Source organism: Bombina bombina, chromosome 1 (assembly GCF_027579735.1).
Source record: "Bombina bombina isolate aBomBom1 chromosome 1, aBomBom1.pri, whole genome shotgun sequence".
Taxonomy (NCBI): domain Eukaryota; kingdom Metazoa; phylum Chordata; class Amphibia; order Anura; family Bombinatoridae; genus Bombina; species Bombina bombina.
Genome location: NC_069499.1, coordinates 215,968,221 through 215,980,519, shown reverse-complemented (window position 1 = coordinate 215,980,519; position 12,299 = coordinate 215,968,221). Strand labels below are relative to the sequence as shown.

At 38.2% G+C, this 12,299-nt stretch overlaps 1 protein-coding gene across 1 annotated transcript in view; it reads right to left on the bottom strand.

Moving 5' to 3' along the window:
- Positions 1-2,530: 2,530 nt before the first annotated feature.
- Positions 2,531-12,299, bottom strand: part of RDH12 (retinol dehydrogenase 12) — an 85,460-nt gene continuing 75,691 nt past the window's right edge. The window contains exon 7 of the mRNA XM_053697843.1: positions 2,531-3,444. Within this exon, the coding sequence (XP_053553818.1) occupies positions 3,342-3,444 (103 nt within the window). The 3' untranslated portion in view covers positions 2,531-3,341. The remainder of the gene's footprint in view (positions 3,445-12,299) is intronic.

Here is a 12,299-nt window from a genome sequence, read left to right as displayed (position 1 = left end):
CTGTCTGTCGGCAATCCACATCCCAGGGGTGATTAACTGGGAGGCGGACTTCCTTGAGCAGACAGACCTTTCATCCGGAAGTGTTATCCAGCCGGATTCTCAAATTAGGTCAGCCGGAATTGGATCTCATGGCATTTCGGCAGTGTACCAAGCTTCCGAGATACGGGTCAAGGTCCAGGGACCCTCAGGTAGTTCTGATAGATGCCCTGGCAGTACCTTGGACCTTCAGTCTAGCATAGCTATTTTTCTCCGTTTGCGCTTCTTTCCCGGGTTATTGCTTGAATCAAGCAGGAAAGGGCCGCGTGATCCTCATTGCACCGGCTTGGCCTCGCAGGATTATTATGCAGATCTGGTAGACATGTCATCTCTGCTACCTTGGAGACTTCCGTTGAGGAAGGACCTTCTAATTCAAGGGCCCTTCCTTCACTCTAATCTAGTTTCTCTGAAGCTGACTACTTGGAGAATGATCGCTTATTTTTATCTAAGTGGGGTTTTTCTGAATCGGTCAGAGTCCATAGTTCAGGCTCGTAAGCCTGTATCCAGGAAAATTTCCATAAGATAGGGCGTATATATCTCTATTGGTGTGAATCCAAAGACTACTCATGAAGTAGAGTTAGGATTCCTAGAATTTTGTCCTTTTTTTCATGAGGTATACAGACGTTCTGGCAGATGTTCCAGATGTGCAATCATTTTGTCAGGCCTGGATCAGGCCTGTGTTCAAGCCAGTTACTCCTCCATTGAGTCTTAATTTGGTTCTTAAAGTTCTTCCAGTGGCTCCATTTGAGCCTATATATTCCTTAGATATTAAGTTGTTATATTGGAAAGTTTTATTTCTTGTTGCTATTTCTTCTACTCGCAGAGTATCAGAGTTCTCGGCTTTGGAGTATGAGTCCCCTTACCTTATTTTGCATTCAGATAAGGTAGTTTCGCGTACTAAATTAGGATTTCTTCCTAAGGTTGTTTCTGATCGCAACATTAATCAGGAGATTGTTGTTCCTTCCTTGTGTCTTTATCCTTCCTCTCAGAAGGAACAGCTTCTGCACAATTTGGACGTGGTTAGTGCCTTAAAGTTTTACCTACAGACGACTAAGGATTTTCGTCCGTCTCCTACTTTATTTGTGGTTTTGTCAGGAAAATGTAAGGTCAGAAGGCTATGGCTAATTCTCCTTTTTGGCTGAAGAGTATCATACGTTTTGTATATGTGACTGCTGGACAGCAGCCTCCAGGGAGAGTTACGGCTCGTTCCATGAGGGCTGTTGCTTCCTCATGGGCATTCAAGAATGAAGCTTCTGTGGTACAGATTTGCCAGGCTGCAACTTTTGCCTCGGCTGAGGCCGCTTTTGGGAGAAAGGTTCTTCAAGCAGTGGTGACTTCCGTTTAGGTTCCCTGTCTTGTCCCTCCCATATCATCTGTGTACTCTAGCTTGGGTATTGATTCCCAATAGTAATTAAGATGATCCGTGGACTCTTCGTGTCATTTAAAAGAAAAGAAAATGTATGCTTACCTGATAAATTATTTATTTTTTGACACAATGAGTCCACGGCCCGCCCTGTTGTTTAGAAAGGTTATTTGTATGTTAGAAACTTCAGACACCTCTGAACCTTGTTTCTTCCTTTCTCTCCTTAACTTCGGTCAAATGACTGGAGTGGGAGGGAGGGGAGGAGCTTTTTAACAGCTTTGCTGTGGTGCTCCTTGCCGCCTCCTGCAGGGCAGGAGAGATATTCCCAATAGTAATTAAGATGATCCGTGGACTCATCGTGTCAAAAAAGAAATACATTTATCAGGTAAGCATACATTTTCTTTTTTATTCGTTCTTCTGGCACCTTTTTTCACCCTGATATTTCTCCTACTGTTCCTTGTTCCCTTGTATTAATGAATAAATAGAACATATTCTGCTATGTGAACAACATTGAATTGTGAATATTCTTATTTTCATGTTGGGTTTAGCTCTATTGACTAAGGTGGAATACGTTAACATGTGTGCGATGTCCTAACTTCAGCTTTTTGTGAGCATTGGGTTAGCGTGCAAGGAAAAACTTTTAAATTCAAATTGTAATACGAGCGATACCCAACGCGTTCAAAAAGTTTACTTCAAGCGGAGTTAGTGTGCAAGCGGGAGCGTTAAAATATCACTCCAATTGTAATCTGACCCTAAATCTGGATGCTTTCCAGGGACTTACAAGGAGTGTGCACCTGGCATGTACAGGCAAAGTTTATTTCCTTGGTTTAAGGACGATTACACATAAATGATGAAGATTGGTTATATTGTTTCATCCATGCAGATAACAGTAAAAAGAGTAACTGAAGGAGAACTTCTCGCAAAACACTTACTCTAGGGAGCTGAAGAAATTGAGGTAAAATAGATCTGGCTTTTTTACATATTGAAATATTCATGTGATATTTTCTTGTCAGCATTTTACAGATGTGCTGCATCACTGTTTTAGTATATGGGTAAAATGTCCCTTTAAAAATGTCAATTTTCATGTCTCTTGTTCTGAATTTATAGGATGATGAAAAATAAAAACAAAAGTTTTTAAAGGTAAATTTATTACAAATGCTGTATGAGGCTGTTAAGGAAAAAAGTAACTTGTTCGCTCAACTAGGAATGTTTATTATACAGGTAGCCCTCAGTTTACGCCGGGGTTAGGTTCCAGAAGGAATGGTTGTAAATCGAAACCGTTGTAAATTGAAACCCAGTTTATAATGTAAGTCAATGGGAAGTGAGGCAGATAGGTTCCAGGCCCCTCTCAAAATTGTCATAAGTAACACCTAATACATTTATTTTTAAAGCTTTGAAATGAAGACTTTAAATGATAAACAGCATTATAAACCTAATAAAATAATCACAACACAGAATATATAATTAAACCAAGTTAAATGAGCAAAAATATTTGCTAAACAGCATTATAAACCTAATAAAATAATTACACAACACAGACTTCACTTGCATTTTTCTGCAAACAGTTCGTTCTATGCATTCCAATCTGGACTGATTTATAGACAGGAAGATCTTGTTCCTTTGAAATCTGCTCAATAGCTCAGGTTTGGTTGAACTGATTAATTTCAGCTTGCTAGGCTTTGCTGCAACACAAGCAGACAGCTACACCTACTGGCTATTTTAATAAATGAACTGCTTCTCAATAGCAGTCACAGGACTGGAAAAAAAAGGTTGTTATTCTGAAACGGTGTAAATTGAACCGTTGTAAAACGAGGGCCACCTGTATATAAAAAATTTCAGACTCGCTAAATGTATACTGAGGTATGAACTCAATTTAACCTTACAATTTTATACTTCCTATGTACAGTTTTTGCAAATAAAAAATATATGTCAGACTTGTAGCTCATTCCCATTGGATTCCAAGAGTATTACAGCTTAAATCCCACAGTTTCTTTGCATCAGCATCATTACGTCCTTTAGATGACACATAGGCCGGTCTGCAGTCACTGCAATAATAAAGGCAGAGAAGACTAGTTAGAACACAAAATTAAGGGACATAAATCTCTAATAGTTTCTATCACGCATATGAAACAGCACGATTTAAACATTTTAAAAATATTTTGTATTAAAAAAAATAAAGCATTAAAGCAATTTATTTTGATTCTGAAATTAACAAGAAGTGCAATTTTGGCAATGTACTGAAAAATGTTCTATCATATATATTACATAGCAGTATTTAAATAAGCTCAAATAGTTATACGTAAATAGGTAGTAAAAGCTGTTTAAAGACAAATTAAAAAAAAAAAATGCAATATATATACACACACATACACACACACACACACACACACACACACACACACACATACACACATACATACACATATATACACATATACATACATATATCAAAAAAATTTAAGTTAACCCAGATTTGTTAAAAAAAAATAAATCTATATTTTATTCTCCTACAGTCTTCTTCCCTCCGCCCCCTTCCTATTTCTTTCTAGTAGTGTAGTGGGACCGCTCTATACAGGTCACAACCAACTGGAAAATTAACTGGGCATACACAGTTCATCTACACAGTCACTCAAAGCAAAGCAGCCCTGTTTTGCTGAGTTGTCAGCTTACGTCCACTGACAGCAATGGGCCACGTGGCACAGCTTTTCATTGGCTGTGCCAGCTACTCACAAGAAAAAGACAAAAAACATAATTTCTTTCATGTAATTGGCAAGAGTCCATGAGCTAGTGACGTATGGGTTATACAATCCTACCAGGAGGGGCAAAGTTTCCCAAACCTCAAAATGCCTATAAATACACCCCTCACCACACCCACAATTCAGTTTTACAAAATTTGCCTCCTATGGAGGTGCTGAAGTAAGTTTGTGCTAAGATTTCTACGTTGATATGCGCTTCTCAGCATTGTTGAAGCCTGATTCCTCTCAGAGTACAGCAAATGTCAGAGGGATGTGAAGGGAGTATCACCTATTGAATGCAATGGTATTCCTCACGGGAGATCTATTTCATAGGTTCTTTTCTTTTTACATTTTTTTTACATCTCAGCCGTCAGACTTTACATCCGGGGGAGTGGTCTCTCCATCCAGATGTGTTTTCTCAGATTGTTCAGATGTGGGGTCTTCCAGCAATAGATCTGATGGCCTGCTTATATTTTTCCCGCCTCTAGTTCTTCTTCCAAGAGTGATCTCCAAAATCATCATGGAACAATCATTTGTGTTGCTGGTGGCTCCAGCATGGCCTCCCAGGTTTTGGTATGCGGATCTTGTTCGGATGTCCAGTTGCCAACCTTGGCCACTTCCGTTAAGGCCGGACCTATTGTCTGAAGGTCCGTTTTTCCATCAGGATCTCAAATCATTAATTTTGAAGGTGTGGATATTGAACGCCTAGTGCCAAGTCATAGAGGTTTCTCTGACTCAGTGATTAATATTATGTTGCAAGCTCGTAAATCTGTCTCTAGAAAGATTATCGAGTATGGAAGACTTACATTTCATGGTGTTCTTCTCATAAATTTTCTTGGCATTCTTTTAGAATTCCTAGAATTTTACAGTTTCTTCAGGATGGTTTGAATAAGGTTTTGTCTGCAAGTTCCTTGAAGGGACAAATCTCTGCTCTTTCCGTTTTATTTCACAGAAAGATTGCCAAACTTCCTGATATTCACCGTTTTGTACAGGCTTTGGTTCGTATCAAGCCTGTCATTAAATCAATCTCTCCTCCTTGAAGTCTTAATTTGGTTTTGAGGGCTTTACAGGCTCCTCAATTTGAGCCTATGCATTCTTTGGACATTAAACTACTTTCTTGGAAAGTGTTGTTCCTTTTAGTCATCTCTTCTGCGCTATCTGCTCTTTCTTGTGAATCTCCTTTTCTGATTTTTCATCAGGATAAGGCGGTTTTGGAACTTCATTTAAATTTTTACCTAAGGTTGTGAATTCTAACAACATTAGTGGAGAAATTGTTGTCCCTTCCTTGTGTCCTAATCCTAAGAATTCTTTGGAAAGATCCTTACATTCTTTGGATGTGGTGAGAGCTTTGAAATATTATGTTGAAGCTACTAAAGATTTCAGGAAGACTTCTAGTCTATTTGTTATATTTTCTGGTTCTAGGAAAGGTCAGAAGGCTTCTGCTATTTCCTTGGCTTCTTGGTTAAAACTTTTGATTCATCAAGCTTATTTGGAGTCGGGTCAGGCCCCACCTCAGAATTACAGCTCATTCTACTAGATCAGTCTCCACTTCGTGGGCTTTTAAGAATGAAGCTTCAGTTGATCAGATTTGCAAAGCGGCGACTTGGTCCTCTTTGCATACATTTACTAAATTCTACCGTTTTGATGTATTTGCTTCTTCAGAAACAGTTTTTGGTAGAAAAATTCTTCAGGCAGCGGTTTGATTCTTCTGCTTAGGTTTTAAGTTTTTCTTGTCATTAAAGAATAAACTTATAATTTGGGTTGTGGGTTATTTTTTCAGCGGAAAATGACTGTTCTTTATTTTTATCCCTCCCTCTCTAGTGACTCTTGCGTGGAGTTACACATCTTGGGTATTGATATCCCATACGTCACTAGCTCATGGACTCTTGCCAATTACATGAAAGAAAACATAATTTATGTAAGAATTTACCTGATAAATTCATTTCTTTCATATTGGCAAGAGTCCATGAGGCCCACCCTTTTTATGGTGGTTATGATTTTTTTATATAAAGCACAATTATTTCCAAATTCCTTTGTTGATGCTTTTTTACTCCTTTCTTTATCACCCCACTACTTGGCTATTCGTTTAAACAGAATTGTGGGTGTGGTGAGGGGTGTATTTATAGGCATTTTGAGGTTTGGGAAACTTTGCCCCTCCTGGTAGGATTGTATATCCCATACGTCACTAGCTCATGGACTCTTGCCAATATGAAAGAAATGAATTTATCAGGTAAGTTCTTACATAAATTATGTTTTTTTTCATGTAATTGGCAAGAGTCCATGAACTAGTGATGTATGGGATAAAAATACCCAAGATGTGGAACTCCACACAAGAGTCACTAGAGAGGGAGAGATAAAATAATAACGGCAAAAAAAATAAGTTTTTCTCATAAATGAAAGAAAAAAAATTAACATAAAGCAGAGGAATCAAACTGAAACCGCTGCCTGAAGAACTTTTCTACCAAAAACTGCTTCCAAAAGAAGCAAATACATCAAAACGGTAAAAATTAAGTAAATGTATGCAAAGAAGACCAAGTTGCTGCTTTGCCAATCTGATCAACTGAAGCTTCATTCTTAAAGGCCCATGACGTGGAGACTGATCTAGTAGAATGAGCTGTAATTCTGAGGCAGGACCTGACCTGACTCCAAATAAGCCTGATGAATCAAAAGCTTTAACCAAGATGCCAAGGAAATGGCAGAAGCCTTCGGACCTTTCATAGAACCAGAAAATATAACAAATAGACTAGAAGTCTTCCTGAAATCTTTAGTAGCTTCAACATAATATTTAAAAGCTCTTACCACATCCAAAGAATGTAAGGATCTCTCCAAAGAATTCTTAAGATTAGGACACAAAGAAGGGACAACAATTTCTCTATTAATGTTGTTAGAATTCACAACCTTAGGTAAGAATTTAAATGAAGTCCACAAAACTGCCTTATCCCGATGGAAAACCAGAAAAGGAGATTCACAAGAAAGAGCATTTAATTCAGAAACTCTTCTAGCAGAAGAGATGGCCAAAAAGAACAACACTTTCCAAGAAAGTAGTTTAATGTCCAAATAATGCATAGGCTCAAATGGAGGAGCCTGTAAGGCCTTCAAAACCAAATTAAGACTCCGAGGAGAGATTGATTTAATGACAGGCTTCATACGGACCTAAGCCTGTACAAAACTGTGAATATCAGGACGCTTAGCAATCTTTCTGTGAAATAAATCAGAAAGAGCAGAGATTTGTCCTTTTAAGGAACTTGCAGACAAACCTTTATCCAACCCATCCTGAAGAAACTGTAAAATTCTAGCAATTCTAAAAGAATGCCAGGAGAATTTGAGAAGAACACCATGAAATATGTCTTCCAAACTCGATAATAAATTTTCCTAGAAACAGATTTACAAGCCTGTAACATAGTATTAATCACTGAGTCAGAGAAACTTCTATGACTAAGCACTAGGCGTTCAATTTCCATACCCTCAAATTTAATGATTTGAGATCCTGATGGAAAACCGACCTTGAGACAGAAGGTCTAGCCTTAATGGAAGTGGCCAAGGTTGGCAACTGGACATCCGGACAAGATCCGCATACCAAAACCTGTGAGGCCATGCTGGAGCTACCAGCAACACAAACAATTGTCATGATGATTTTGGAGATAACTTTCGGAAGAAGAACTAGAGGCGGGAAGATATAAGCAGGTTGGTAACACTAAGGAACTGCTAACGCATCCACTGCTTCTGCCTGAGGATCCCTGGACCTGGACAGGTACCTTGGAAGTTTCTTGCTTAGATGAGAAGCAATCAGATCTATGTCTGGAAGACCCCACATCTGAACAATCTGAGAAACCACATCCGGATGGAGGGACCACTCCCCCGGATGTAAAGTCTGACGGCTGAGATAATCTGCTTCCCAATTGTCTATACCTGGGATATGAACCGCAGAAGTTAGACAGGAGCTGGATTCCACCCAAGCAAGTATCAGAGATACTTCTTTCATAACTTGGGGACTGAGTCCCACCCTGATGATTGACATATTCCACAGTTGTGATAGTGTCTGTTAAAGAGAGAACCGTTAATTTGTTTTCAGACTGAGGCTAAACCTGAAGAGCCCTGAATATTGCATGGAGTTCCAAAATATTGATTGGTATTCTCGCCTCTTGAGATTTTCAAACCCCTTGTGCTGTCAGAGATCTCCAGACAGCTCCCCAACCTGAAAGACTTACATCTGTTGTGATTACAGTCCAGGTTGGATGAACAAAAGAGGCCCCTAGAACTATACAATGGTGATCTAACCACCAAGTCAGAGATAGTCGAACATTGGGATTTAAGGATATTAATTGTGATATCTTTGTATAATCCCTGCACTACTGGTTCAGTATACAAAGCTGTAGAGGTCTCATGTGAAAATGAGCAAAGGGAGGATCGCGTCCGATGCTGCAGTAATGAGACCTAAAACTTCCATGCACATAGTTACTGAAGTGAATGATTGAGACTGAGGGTTCCGACAAGCTGAAACTAGTGATGCACCAAAATGGAAATTCTGGACCGAAACCGAATCCGAAAATCCGGGATGCACTTGGCCGAAAACCGAAACTGATACCGAAAATGTATTTTTTCAAATAATTTTTTTATTATTTTTTTTTGCATAATTAGAGCCAATAAAAAAAGCCCACACTTTTATTGAAAGTAACACGCTAAAATTGGACAAAAATATCTTAAAACAATAATATGCTACACAATAATTTTACCAAGAAAAAAACAGGCAAAAAATGCCATTTTCAGCCAAAATGTTTCTGCGACCAAAATTTTGGTGCATCCCTACTTAAAACAATTATAAATATCAATATACTGTATTATTCTTCATGTAGTTCTATGTAACAGAATCATATTTAACAGTTTTTTTTACCAATTATCCAAATAAAGTATAGTCCTAGAAAACTCATTATATGTAGAACAGTAAGTCAAGTAATAAACTTAAACAGCAGCTCTAGGCTAGCATCAAATCTGAAACATGCCACACAATATTTTTACCAAAAATAACAGGCAAAAAAAACGAAAAACGAAATAGCAAAAAATGCCATTTTCGGCCGAAACTTTCGGTGCATCCCTAGCTGAAACCAATTTTAATCTTCTCTTGTCTGTTAGAGACAGAGTCATGGACACTGAATCTATCTGGAAACCTAAAAAAAGGTGACCCTTGTCTGAGGAATCAAAGAACTTTTTGGTAAATTGATCCTCCAACCATGTCTTTGAAGAAACAACACTAGTTGATTCGTGTGAGATTCTGCAGAATGTAAAGACTGAGCTAGTACCAAGATATCGTCCAAATAAGGAAACACAGCAATAACCCGTTCTCCGATTACAGAGAATAGGGCACCGAGAACTTTTGAAAAGACTTTTGGAGCTGTCGCTAGGCCAAATGGAGGAGCAACAAATTGGTAATGCTGGTCTAGAAAAGAGAATCTCAGAAACTGATAATGATCTGGATGAATCGGAATATGAAGATATGCATCTTGTAAGTCTATTGTGGACATATAGTGCCCTTGCTGAACAAAAGGCAGAATAGTCCTTATAGTCACCATTTTGATGATATGTAAGAGTACCAACTACTAACCTAACAATTCAAAATGTTCAGATCCAGAACTGGCCTGAATTAATTTTCTTTCTTTAGGACAATGAATAGATTTGAATTAAACCCCAAACCCTGTTCCTGAAACGGACCTGGTATAATTACCCCTGAAAGCTCCAGGTCTGAAACACACTTCAGGAAAGCCTTAGCCTTTACTGGATTTGCTGGGATGTGTGAGAGAAAAAAAAAATCTTCTCAGGAGGTCTTACTCCTGTTCGGTACCCTTGAGAGACAATACTCTGAATCCATTAATTTTGGACAGAATCTGCCCATTTTTTTTGGAAGAATCTTAATCTGCCCCCTACCAGCTGAGCTGGAATGAGAGCAGCACTTTCATGCAGACTTGGGGGCTGGCTTTGATTTCTTAAATGGTTTGGATTTACTCCAACTTAAATAAGGTTTCCAACTGGAACCAAATTCTTTGGGGGAAGGATTAGATTACTGTTCCTTATTTTGTCGAAAGGAACGAAAACGGTTAGAAGCTTTAGATTTACCCTTAGGTCTTTATCCTGAGGCAAAAAAACTTCCTTCCCCCCAGTGACAGTTGAAATAATTGAATCCAACTGAGAGCCAAATAACTTATTACCTTGGAAAGAAAGAAATAGTAATCTAGACTTAGATACCATGTCAGCATTCCAATATTTAAACCACAAAGCTCTCCTAGCTAAAATGACTAGACATGGATTTAACATCAATTTTGATGATATCAAAAATGGCATCACAAATAAAAATGATTAGCATGTTGAAGCAAGCGAACAATGCTAGTCAAATCAGTATCCGTTTTCTGTTGTGCTAAACTTTCCAACCAAAAAGTTGATGCAGCTGCAACATCAGCCAAAGAAATTGCAGGCCTGAGCAGATGACCAGATCATAAATAGGCTTTCCTTAGATAGGATTCAAGTTTACCATCTAAAGGATCTTTAAAGGAAGTATTATCTTCCATAGGAATAGTAGTACGTTTAGCAAGAGTAGAAATAGCCCCATCAACTCCGGGGATCTTTTCCCAAAACTCCAATCTAACTGCTGGCAAAGGATACGATTTTTTAGACCTTGAAGGAAAAGTATCAGGCCTATTCCATTCCTTAGAAATCATATCAGAAATAGCATCAGGAACTGGAAAAACCCCAGGAGTAACCACAGGAGGTTTATAAACAGAATTTAAACGTCTAATAGGACTTAGTTTCCTCAATATCCAATGTAATCAACACTTCTTTTAAAAAAGAACGAATATACTCCATTTTAAATAAATAGATTTGTCAGTGTCAATATCGGAGGAAGGAACTTCTGAATAAGATAGATCCTCGTCAGAGGATGATAATTCAGTATGTTGTTGGTCATTTGAAATTTCATCAACTTTATGAGAAGTTTTAAAAGACCTTTTACGTTTATTAGAAGGCGGGATGGCAGACAAAGCCTTCTGAATTGCATCAGCAATAAAATCTTTTAAATTCACAGGTATATCTTGTACATTAGATGTTGAAGGAACAACAGGCAATGTACTATTACTGATGGACACATTCTCTGCATGTAAAAGCTTATCTTGACAACTATTACATACCACAGCTGGAGATTTAATCTCCACAACTTTACAACAAATGCACTTAGCTTTGGTAGAACTGTTATCAGGCAGCATCTTCCAACAGTGGTTTCTGAGACAGGATCAGATTGAGACAGCTTGCAAATGTAAGAGAAAAAACAACATATAAAGCAAAATGATCAATTTCCTTATATGGCAGTTTTAGGAATGGGGAAAAAAATGCAAACAGCATAGCACTCTGATAGAGAAAAAGGCAAGAGGCATATAGGAATGTGGTTTTAAATAATGAAAATATTTGGCGCCAAGTATGAAGCACAACGCAAACAGAATTTTTTTTGGCGCTAACATCCGGAAATGACACTCGCGTCATTGAAGACGCAACCTTGTGAAAGAAACTCGGCGTCAACTAAGACGCCGGGAATGACGAATTTTGCGTCATTGAACATAACTTTGCGCCAAAAAACTCTTGCGCCAAGAATGACGCAATATACTTTGGCATTTTGTGCCCTTGCGAGCCTAATTTTGCCCATGAAATTTAATGAAAAACAGTCAATTTGGGAAAAAAAAAAAAAAAAAAAACCCCACGACTATACCCCAGGTAAGAATTTTTTTTTTTCCTTTTCCTAAAAAGTGCTTTTCCCAAATATGAAACCGACAGTCTGCAAAAGGAAATATACATAAACCTGACTCATGGCAAATATTAGTACAATACATATATTTAGAACTTTACATTAATACATAAAGTGCCAAACCATAGCTGAGAGTGTTTTAAGTAATGAAAACATACTTACCAAAAGACACCCATCCTCATATAGCAGATAGCCAAACCAGTACTGAAACAGTTATCAGTAGAGGTAATGGAATATGAGAGTATATCATCGATATGAGTAAGGTAGGTAGGAGATGAATCTCTACGACCGATAACAGAGAACCTATGAAATAGATCTCCTGTGAGGAAAACCATTGCATTCAATAAGTGACACTCCCTTCACATCCCTCTGACATTCACTGCAC